The sequence below is a fragment of the Euprymna scolopes genome, chromosome 44 (genome assembly GCF_053919585.1).
Source record: "Euprymna scolopes isolate OS-2025 chromosome 44, ASM5391958v1, whole genome shotgun sequence".
NCBI lineage: Eukaryota > Metazoa > Mollusca > Cephalopoda > Sepiida > Sepiolidae > Euprymna > Euprymna scolopes.
In genome coordinates this window covers 14,926,238-14,938,862 of record NC_136525.1, presented here as the reverse complement: position 1 = coordinate 14,938,862, position 12,625 = coordinate 14,926,238, and the positions used below count along the sequence as shown (strand labels likewise).

Sequence of the window (12,625 nt, the reverse complement as noted above, 5' to 3'; positions counted from 1 at the left end):
GGGAGTTTTTTTTTTTTTTTTTTTACAAGATTTTTCCATGTTGTAGGCCTTGTTATTGGGTTGAGATGTCGGCGACCGCTGAAAATAATTAGCTGCTCATGCAAACCAAAAGAAGACAAATGCGGAGGTTTCTAGTCTACCAAAGTTAATTCACTAAATTTACAAGTGTGTTACATATTTACAATCGTTCAGTTTGATCTCATTACACACAAAAAAAAGAAAAAAAAAAAGGAGAAAAGAAAAAAAGGAAAAATGAAAAAAAAGAAAAAAAAAGAAAAAAGAAAAAAGAAAAAAAAGAAAAAAAAGAAAAAAAAGAAAAAAGAAAAAAAAAGAAAAAAAAAGAAAAAAAAGGAAAAAAAGAAAAAAAAAAAAAAAAGAAAAAAAAAGAAAAAAAAAGAAAAAAAAGAAAAAAAGAAAAAAAAAGAAAAGAAAAAAAAGGAAAAAAAAGGAAAAAAAAGGAAAAAAAATAAAGAAAAAAAATAAAAAAAGAAAGAAAAGAAAGAAAGAAAAGAAAGAAAGAAAAGAAAGAAAAAAAGAAAGAAAAAAAGAAAGAAAAAAAGAAAGAAAAAAAAGAAAGAAAAAAAAGAAAGAAAAAAAAGAAAGAAAAAAAAGAAAGAAAAAGAAAAAAAAGAAAGAAAAGAAAGAAAAAAAAGAAAGAAAGAAAAGAAAGAAAAAAAAGAAAGAAAAGAAAGAAAAAAAAGAAAAAAAATTACCTTTTTGTGTGGTGCTCGGAGTACTCGTATTACAGAGCAGCACTTTGGTGACATTACTGTTCAGTGTGGGCAGTGGAAGTTCAGGGAGAGGCCCAGGATACACGTTTCCTTCACTTAATGTTTGACCAAGGAGTTGCTGAAATAGAAGTAACTTTTATGACGTTTTTGAATTTTTGAGATGAGGATTGATTAGTCATTATTTGGATTCATCGGGCTACTGTTCTCATCTTGAGTGTGATTTTCACGTTTTGGTCGATGTAACCTCTGACCTTCCTCAGGTGTATCTTATTGAACTCTCAAGATGAGAGCAGCAGTCCGATGAATCCAAATAATATCCAGCAAATTTTATATGTTTTGCACAGATAGGTCACAGATTATCAAGACCCAGCAGCCACTCGAGGATAAAGGTTAAAAGAATTGTTGGTTAGTTGATAATTGCATAGAAAACAACGAGTGGAATAGGCAGAGGATATCTTAAAAGAGCTTAATTTTCCGAAGTATTTGTCTACTGTTAGATTTGAAGATTAACATGTTGTAGTTAGTTGGGAAGCAGACTCATGGTATCTTGTTTCACAGGTAGCTTTGTGCCCAATATTAAGGCTAGAATATATCTCTGATATAATAATAAACATTATTTTAATCTGTATATGTATAAATAGTTATTTCTAACAGAGGTAATTCAGTAGGTATTAAAATTCTTATCTCTATAATATAAAAGTCCCTTTGTGTGTGAGTGTGTAAGAAAGTTCCTTCCTCATACGCTCAGTTTCGGAACTGATCTTTTGAAAATTTCACACAAAAGTAATTTATATGTCTGGCTGTGTTCTTAGATATGTTTTATACAGAAATTTATCCGATGAAAATCCAAAAATTTGATCCTGAAATAGTCTTTCTTTCTTATAGATAAAGAGAATTTTTACAGAGGCATATTTTAGGTTGCACCGGCAAGGGAGATAATAAAATCTCAATTTATTTCTTATATAAAAAAAAAAAAAAAAAAAAAAAAAAAAAATTGATTTGTTGATATCTGGAAACAACTCAATGGTAGAGCATTGTACTACAGATGGAATAATCCCGTGTTCAAGCTCGGGTTTATCTCACCATTTTATTTTAATTTTTTTCTTATTAATGAGTCCAATTTACGATAAAAGAAGAGTAACCATTTAAAAATTGCTGCAAATCACTTTTTCATTTGCATATTTTAAAACTAAACATTAACCAGAATGAGTTTCCAGGGCATTCATCATGAAGCCCAAATATTAGCTGATGTGATATTGTAAACAGAGACGGACTTCGATGAACGAAATTATTTATTTTATTTTTTTTTTTGCGAATTAGTCCACCAGGCAAATTATTCCTCATAATATAATATTTATTAGAAGATTAATTCTATAATACATATGCAATCTGCATAAATTAAGATATGTTTAAGCGTATTGTACGACAGAGCAACGCCAGGCGTCCCAGCTAGTCTAATATAATAGATAGTTTTTCTCCATTTTAATATATATCTATAAAAATGAAATTGTGTGCGTGTGTGTATACATTTCCCTACCAAACTGCTTTGTCAATTTTCAGTCTACAGACTTGAGATTTGATAGAAGGGGGGTATTGAGATTTGGGTCTAAACACTTGAAATTTTAGATGTAGGTTACTTGGACATAGTTAAAACTTTATTTTGATTTCCGGCCAAAAATTTGGCTGTCAAGGAGCCAAAGTTCAACGATTTGACCTTTGAAAACTCTACCAAACTCCTCCGCCAATTTTGGGTCTAAACACTTGAAATTTTAGATATAGGTTACTTGGACATGGATCAAACTTTTTAATTTGATTTGAGCTCAAAACAATAGAGTTCAGGGTTTAAAATTGGGGTCAAAGTTTAAAAAATTTTACCTTTGTGGTCTCTACCAAATTACTCTGCCAATTTTTGGTCTAAACATTTTAAATTTTACATACAATGTATTCAGACATAGGGCAAGCTTTTTAATTGTTTTTTGGCTGAAAATTGGGCTACCAAGGGGTCAAAATTAAAAAGATTTGACCTTTGCGGTCCCTAGCAAACTATTCAGCAAGTTTTGGGTCTAAATATTTCAAATTTTACATAAAGGGTATTAAGACATGCAGCAAGCTTTTAAATCAGTTTTGGGGCGAAAATTTGGTTGCCAAGAGGTCAAAGTTGAAAGAGTTCACTTTTGAAAACTCTACCAAACTCTTCTGCCAATTTTGGGTCTAAATACTTGAAATTTTAGATGTAGGTTACCTGGACAGGAGTCAAATATTTTAGTATATATATATATATATATATATATATATATATATATATATACACACACATACATACATACATATGCACATAAAGTTATGAACAGTATATAGGGCCCGAGCAAAGCCGGGCTGAACTGCTAGTATATATATATATATTTCTGTGGAAATGATTTTTTAAAATTATATTTCACTTTTTTATGTACTAATCCTTAATTTATGAAGCTCAATGTAATTTTCCCAATTTTCTGTAAAAAATGCTTTTAACTATAATTTTCTACTGAATAAATTTTCAAAATTTTTGGATATATTACTATTTTCGCCATGACAAGTACTGCTTGCTTAAAACCACATATTTAGAAAGAATCAATCTATCGATTATCTTAAGCACTTTATCAAAGTCTAGCTTGATCTTTACTATGTTATGAATCATATTATAAAGAGTCAATGTATTAACTGTTGAAATGAGTCTGATGAATATTACAGTTAAATTTGTGCTTTTGCGTCAATTTTGTAGTTTTTTTTCCAAGGATTTTTAGGCTTGATCTCATAATTATTGCTTCCACTAGCAGGACTTGTGGAAATTCAACAGTACACTTATTCATATGTAATATATTGATGTTGGCATTCTGTAGATATTCAGCGTAAATGGAGATGCTCTGATATTATTGTAGCTCTTTTGTTAAAACTGAAACATTATTTATCCAAGCTAGCAAGGACGCTCAGTCGTAAAGTACGCTTAAATATATTTTAATTCATGCAAATTTTGTATATCTAATAATAGTCAATTTGCTATCGATTCTTATTATAAATTTATAATATTCAATATATATATATATATATATATATATATATATATATATATATATATATATATATATTATAAATTTATAATATTCAATATATATATATATATTATAAATTTATAATATTCAATATATATATGTTATAAATGTATAATATTAAATATATATGTTATAAATGTATAATATTCAATATATATTTTAAATTGATAATATTCAATATATATATATATCATAAATTGATAATAATCAATATATATATATTATAAATTGATAATATTCAATATATATATATTATAAATTGATAATATTCAATATATAATATATATATTATAAATTGATATATTCAATATATATATTATAAATTGATACTATTCAATATATATATATATATATTATAATTGATAATATTCAATATATATATTATAAATTGATACTATTCAATATATATATTATAAATTGATAATATTCAATATATATATATATATATATATATCATAAATTTATAATATTCAATACATATATATATATTATAAATTTATAATATTCAATACATATATATATATTTTAAATTTATAATATTCAATACATATATATATATTATAAATTTATAATATTCAATGCATATATATATATATATTATAAATTTATAATATTCAATGCATATATATATATTATAAATTTATAATATTCAATACATATATATATTATAAATTTATAATATTCAATATATATATGTTATAAATGTATAATATTCAATATATATATATATATTTTAAATTGATAATATTAAATATATATATATTATAGATTGATAATATTCAATATATATATATTATAGATTGATAATATTCAATATATATATATTATAGATTGATAATATTCAATATATATATATTATAGATTGATAATATTCAATATATATATTATAAATTGATAATATTCAATATATATATATTATAGATTGATAATATTCAATATATATATATATTATAGATTGATAATATTCAATATATATATATTATAGATTGATAATATTCAATATATATATATTATAGATTGATAATATTCAATATATATATATTATAGATTGATAATATTCAATATATATATATTATAGATTGATAATATTCAATATATATATATTATAGATTGATAATATTCAATATATATATATTATAGATTGATTATTATTTAATATATATATATTATAGATTGATTATATTTAATATATATATATTATAGATTGATAATATTCAATATATATATTATAAATTGATAATATTCAATATATATATATTAATTGATAATATTCAATATATATATATATTATAAATTGATAATATTCAATATATATATATATATTATAAATTTATAATATTTAATATATATATAATATTATATATATAATATTTGATATATATATATAATATTTGATATATATATATATATAATATTTGATATATATATATATAATATTGATATATATATATATATAATATTTGATATATATATATATATAATATTTGATATATATATATATAATATTTGATATATATATATATATATAATATTGATATATATATATATAATATTTGATATATATATATATAATATTTGATATATATATATATAATATTTGATATATATATATATAATATTTATTATATATATAAATTATAATATTTAATATATATTATAAATTTATAATATTTAATATATATTATAAATTTATAATATTCAATATAGATTATAAATTTATAATATTTAATATAGATTATAAATTTATAATATTTAATATAGATTATAAATTTATAATATTTAATATAGATTATAAATTTATAATATTTAATATAGATTATAAATTTATAATATTTAATATAGATTATAAATTTATAATATTTAATATATATTATAAATTTATAATATTTAATATATATTATAAATTTATAATATTTAATATATATTATAAATGTATAATATTTAATATATATATATGAGTGCACCAACTTGAATCGAAACCAAATCTTAAACTTATCAAGAAAAAACATTTTTTGGGGAATATATATATATATAAACTTATGTTCCTTCAGATGTAATTGAAACCAATACCAAAACTTATGAAGAATTCTTGGTAAAATTATTTATTACAAGAAATGGAAAGATCATAACACTTAAACGACAGTCATTCCGAAGGAAAAAGATGTAATCGTGACACAGAAAATAATACGCTAGCATATAAATATATATAGACTATGACTAATTTTCATTTACCACAACATAAAATTACATTCGTAAGGATGTTTTTGCTTGTTTAAATTCTGCAGGTTTTAGTTATTTGGCTTCTGTACCAATAAAGCTGAAAATTTACAATTTCCAACAAATTTGGAGGTTAGAGTCAGCTAATGTATTTCCTAACTTCCAGCGCGACTGGAAATGATGACAAGGTAAATCAGTTCTTTTACTTTTATTTTTTTACTTCAGTGTTTTTATTGTGAAGCAATTTATTGAAATAAAATATAAGAAAATGACATTGAAAAGTATATAATAAAAATGAACAAAAATTATAAATAGATAAAAAAAAAAGTGTTTATTTACATTTTACTAACACAATTAAAAAAATAAAATTTCATTTTATTTAAAATTTTATAAGAAATGTTTAAAAAATTATAAAAATTCTTTTCGATTTTGAAAATAAGTTTTTTTTTTATTTGAATTTATATAATGAATATGGTCATGAAAGTATAAAAATAAAATCATAGAAATAAAAATAAATGAAATTGAGATCTAAATAAAATTTTAACCATCATATGAAAGCCTATCAAATAAATAATACTTTCAAAATAATTTAAGATTTAAAAAAAAAAAACAGAGTACATACATAGGGGAGATGTAGGCGTGAGAGAAAAAAGTGAAGGAACTAGTTTGCCTTGTCACTGCTTCCAGTAGCATTATGCCGGAAGTTAGGAAGTATGTTAGCTGATTATAACCAACTCTGAATCGTCATAATTTAGTAGCTAATTATTCTATTATTCTACCAAAATAAATTTGGTATCATTGTTTATAGGCGCTTAGATATAGTCAGAATAAAAATTTGATTTAGGATTTTATGGAGAAAAACTTAATCACTAAAAATTGAACAAGTTTTATAACAAAATTGCTTTTATAAATCTGAAAATTTCACCACTTCCACAAAAAAACTATTTCAACAAAATTTCTCTCATTTCATTCTACCAAATGATCAACTTAACATGAGAAGCAGACGGATTGTGAAAATTTCACCACTTCCACAAAAACTATTTCAACAAAATTTCTCTCATTTCATTCTACCAAATGATCAACTTAACATGAGAAGCAGATGGATTGTAAAAATTTCTGATGTGTATTACATACCTTGTAGACAAATAGATATTCTCGAAGAAAGGCAGCTTGTTGTGCAGTGGTTTGACGGCTATCAGCCGTTAGCAAATGTTTGAAGGCAGCTGTTGCATTCTCCAACTGTTTCAAATTGAAGGATTGACGCCCAATTGTGAAATTAATGTGGTCCTGAACAAAAAAGAAAAAAAAAAAAGAAAATTTAAGAAAAGTGTATAAAAAAAAAAAAAAAATTTCTTCAAAATTTTTTTTTAAATATTTGAAAAAAATTAAGAAAAATTTGAAAAAAAAAAAAAAAAAAAATTCTTAAGATTATTTTTAAGGTGGCGACACGCAATAAATGTTCTCTTATCCATAAAATTTGATTTCCTTTATAAAAATAAAACTACTTAATCAATTTACATGAATTTTAGAATGATATTTTTGTTCCGGCACAGATGCATAAATCATACAGATATTTCTTTATTTTTGTATTTTGATATAGGGGAACTTTGGTCAAGAAACAAAATTATTAACCAAGAGGGCGGCTCAACAAGTATTTGTTTACATTAGATTTGAAGATGACCAAGCTGTAGTCAATTCGGAAGCAGGCACGTGATATCTTGTTCCTCAGGGTGATATAGGAAAGAAACTTTGTTTATAAAAGTTTTTCTTTTTTTTTTTTTTTTTTAGAGAAAGAGAGACAAAAAGGGAAAGTTTTTTGAAGCAATTTGTAGCTAGACAAGTTGTTGCTGTGAATATTTTATAGGGTTAATAAATAAGAATGTATTACCTCTGCGAGTGACCAATGTTTTCCCTTGTAAACTTGTAACGCCTGTGAATATGAACGTAAAGCATGTTTTTTCTGAAAAAGAAAATAAAAGAGAATCAAGTTTAGTGTCAGTATCATCATCATCGTCGTCAGAGAAAGAAGAAGAGCTAATTGTAAGATTAAGTTGAATCGAGGAGATTTTGTATTGAACTAAAACTTTTTTTTTACTGATATTCACCCTAAACAAAGCACGCAAGAGCTTTAACGAGCCGGGTTTTAAGCGGTATTTTTAATATGGAGATGTTTGTTCACATTTCATTTACATTAGTGCACATTGGTACAGCTGAGGAAACGGGGAGAGAATTCAGAAGGTAAACAGTTTAAGGAAAGAAGCTCTTTGATTAGAGAACCTTCTGACATCTAGGGGACCTTACAGTGAAGAGGTGAGATTTTGCTGATTGTCAGGTTGGGTTACGATTAGGGGTCAAAGATGGCGGGTAAAAGAGGCAAAAAATGGGGGAATAGCAGAGGAGTAGGGAAAGAAGGGGGGATAAGCAGAGGCAGGGGAGACAAAAGGAGAAAAGGGGGAGACGAAAGCAGAAAAGGGGGAGACGAGAGAGAATGGAAAGAGAAAGCATACGTCAGGATTAAAAATGGGGTGTATTGGCAAAAAATTAAAAAAGAAAAATGAGGATAGGGAGAAAGTGCAGAATGGAGGAGGACATAAAAAGAGTACTCACCTGTCCTGATTTACTAAACCTGTGGCCTGCCAAAATCATATGGAAGGCATATTTGCGAGCCATAGGAGGTCGCATTTTGATATAACAATGACCTGCTTGTTCCAATAGCAGGGCACTTCGTAAATCAGAATCTTGCTGCAAAATGGAAAGAAATATACAAAAAAGTTAACCTAATGAAAAAAGCCAAACAAAATCATTAAAAAAAAAAAAAATCGGACAAGTGCAGATTTTTTTTTTTGTAAATTTGTTTATGAAAATTAAAATTCATATTTTGACCCATAAAAGGGGTCTTCAGGAAATGTCAGTGAAAAAAGCGATCCACTCGTACAAAACTGCCCAGTTGAGGGTGAAGGAATCGAGCTTGACAATGATAGCGATCTTGTGAGGATCCGCCGTGTGTATTGAAAGTTTTTGCGAGACATACAAGCACATGTTTTGCCTTTTATATATTAGGTTAGCCTGGGTGCCCGGCGTTGCCAGGGTGTTTGGAAGTGCGTGTTGTGAGAAAAAAAAAAGAAGCAGGCAGGTTCGAACCATAGCGCAAACGAGGAAAAGAATGTGAAAAAAAAAACAAAAAACATGACGTCTTTGCTGTTGCACCCATCACCAAACCGAAAGTGACGAATGTTTAAATTAAGGCTAGTCAATCGAAAAGAGGGGATGACTTTCGAAAATATAGACGAAAAAAGTGGCCCTTCCCAATAAAAAAGTGCCCAGTTGAGGGAGAAGGAATTAATGTTTTTAGCCAATTTTTTGATATTTGTCATCCGAAGGGTCAAACTTCAAAACGATACCGATCGTGAAAATCTGGCATATCTGTTTAAAGTTTTAGGCAGACATACATACAAACAGACAGGTAAGATTAATATTATAGATTAACTTGTATTTTTTAAAATACTTTTAGAAATGTTATTTAGTAAAAAAAAAAAAAACATTTCAGAAAGTACTTAAAAAAAAAAATCAATATAATTTGATACAATATAATTATAAAAGTATATAAAATGAAACTAAATTTAAAAAAAAAACAAAGACAAATAAAAACAAATTAAAAGAAAAAACAAAAAGAACAAACCAATAAAAAAACAACAAATCAAAAATTAAACAAAAAGACAAAACAAGCAAAAAGACAAAACAAAAAAAAAAAAAAAAAAAAAAACAACAAAAAAAACAATAACAAAAAAAACAATAACAAAAAAAACAACAAAAAAACAACAAAAAAAACAATAACAAAAAAACAAAAACAAAAAAACAAAAACAAAAAAACAAAAACACAAAACAAACAAAAAAACAAAAACACAAAACAAACAAAAAAACAAAAACAAAACAAACAAAACAAAAAAACAAAACAAACAAAAAACAAAACAAACAAAAAAACAAAACAAACAAAAAAACAAAACAAACAGAAAAATAAAACAAACAAAAAATAAAACAAACAAAAAATAAAACAAACAAAAAAATAAAACAAACAAAAAAATAAAACAAACAAAAAAATAAAACAAACAAAAAAATAAAACAAACAAAAAATAAAAGCAAAACAAGCAAACAAAAAACTCAAAAGACAAAAAAAACAATCAAAACCAACAACAACAACAAAAACCAAAAAACGATAAAAACAAAATAAAAAACTCATTAAAAATAAAACTCCATCAAAATAAACAAAATAGAAAACAAAAAAACTGCAAACAAAAAGCAAAAACCAAAAAAAGCAAAAAACCCAAAACAATAAAAACAAAACCAAAACGATAAAAAACTCATTAAAAATAAAACCCCATCAAAATAATATTTACCTCACTGGTCATCTTGATGAACTGTAACGCAGCCTCTGCATACATTCCTTTGCTTTTCAGAGCTTCAGTACTAATTAATGTACCTCTGGCAGCAAGTTGTGGGTTTCTGATAAAACAAAAATGTACACACATATTATAATAAAAAAAGATTTTGTATCTGTTGGTCATGAAAAATTAAAATATTTTAGTTCAATTGAGAAATGTGAAGATAGAAAAAATAAATTCTTGGCAAATTTGCTGTATATTACAAGAGGTTGCAGGGAAGAGAAAAGGGCATTTTGTACTCTGTCAAGGCAGGATAAGCTGCTTCTAGCAGCTTATCCTGCCCAGATGTGACAGCAGTACTCCATCCTTGGATGTACTTGGCTTTTATATAGATAAAGAATTGCATAAGCAGTGAGATATCTACTGGAGCGGTAGAAGGATCCCACCAAATTGCCTTCAATAAGTTCCCAGACATTTTGTACAGTCATTTAAAATTGACATAAACGCTTGAAAATTCAGTATGCTATTGCTATACATCTTATGAGATGACTGGCCAATTTTTATTGAAATGAACAGCTACATCATGAATCGGAATACATCCTACTAAAGCCTGATTGTCACAGCTGGTGAATTTCAAAAATGCAAACTGGGCGTAAGGACATTTTAGAAAAAGGATATGCAATAAAATTCTTTTTTAAACTTGGAAAAAATGCTACAGAAAGCATCAGTTTTTTAATGGCATAAGAGATTCAAGGAAAGCAGGGAGTTTGTGAGTGATGATGACGCGTGGAAGGAGTATGGAAGTCAGAACACGAGTTGATTGGCCAAATAGTGAATTTCATGGATAATGACTTGTGTCTATAGAGACAATAAGTGCATAGTTTGATGTCAGTGTGGGAACTGTACACACAATTATTTGTGAGGAACTGAAGATGCGGAAGATTTGCGCGAAGTTTGTCCCAAAGGTGCTCCATCCTTTTCACAGACTATTTGACCGAGATGGGCATTAAGATGATTCTTCACCTTGCTCCCTGTGACTTTTGGTTATTCCCTAAGCTCAAGGAAAACCTTAGAGGCTGTTGTTATGAGACAATTGAGGTGATGAAAGAGGCTGTGACAAGGAGTCATGGACACACTCACACAAGAGGACTTCCAGAAGGTCTTCCAAAAATTGTTGGCACGGTACAACAAATGCATTGCAGCCGGAGGAGATTACTTCAAAGGGGACCAAAGTTTCATATGTGTACTATCAAGAAAAGTGCCCTTACAAAAAAAAGTCTGGAAACTTATTAAAGGCATCCGGTACTTACTCTGACCAAACCAAAACACGCGTCCAACAGAACACAATCCATTAGCTAAGAGCCGCCCCAGGATCTATTCTCTTTCTGAGAGGCACACAAACCTTTACTGACTGAGATGTCCATTTCTCGCCATGCAACGCATGTCTTCATCTCTCACTGGCTAGGTTTCACTTCCATACATCATCACATACCTGATAGATTCTTCCCTTGTTCGACAGTAGTAACGCTCTAGTGATTAATAATGTCACAAGTTCCCTGATTCCCTGAACTTATTCCATTCATTCATAATTCTTTAAAGAAAAAAAAAAAAAAAGAAAAAAAAAAAAAAGAAAAAAAAAAGAACGAAAAAAAAAAGAAAAAAAAAGAAAAAAAAGAAAGAAAAAAAAGAAAAAAAAAGAAAGAAAGAGAGAGAAAGTAACAAATGCTAATTTTTTTTTTTTAAAGTTAACAATTATATTCGATTTCTGCTACTGAATGCTTTGCAAGTGAGAATTCTTACTCTGATCAAACTAAAACACAAGTCCAATGGTGCTTATGTAGTATAATGGGATTTCTAGAAATACATTTTAAGTAAAAACACTTATGTACTTGCATGGCATGTTGAAATTAATAAAAGTTTAAAAAAAAATGATGAAAAATAATATAGTACAGGATCTGCTGGAACTATTTTTTTTTTTTTTTTTTTTTTTTTTACAAGACGGAAAGCAACGTGAAACTGCCGTCTTGACTTATCTTCCCGAGATTACCATGGCTCTACAATGTGGAGAGCCGTGGTCGCCGACGCTGTTAAAACAGCAGAGATGCTGATGATGATACTTGTATATTTATATTTCTTATATTATGTTTTTTTTTTGTGTCAACATGGTCAGGTGAAAGTCTGCATTGAAAATCCCTTTTTCAAATATGTG

At 26.6% G+C, this 12,625-nt stretch overlaps 1 protein-coding gene across 3 annotated transcripts in view; it reads right to left on the bottom strand.

The window, feature by feature from the left end:
• LOC145268701 (trafficking protein particle complex subunit 8-like) overlaps nt 1–12,625 on the bottom strand; it is a 194,679-nt gene that overhangs the window by 34,738 nt on the left and 147,316 nt on the right. For all 3 annotated transcript variants that reach the window (XM_080124237.1, XM_080124236.1, XM_080124238.1), the window contains 5 exons: nt 10,432–10,537; nt 8,645–8,779; nt 7,926–7,997; nt 7,172–7,324; nt 714–849 (listed from right to left, as the gene is read on the bottom strand). In XM_080124237.1, the coding sequence (XP_079980363.1) occupies nt 714–849; nt 7,172–7,324; nt 7,926–7,997; nt 8,645–8,779; nt 10,432–10,537 (602 nt within the window). The remainder of the gene's footprint in view (nt 1–713; nt 850–7,171; nt 7,325–7,925; nt 7,998–8,644; nt 8,780–10,431; nt 10,538–12,625) is intronic.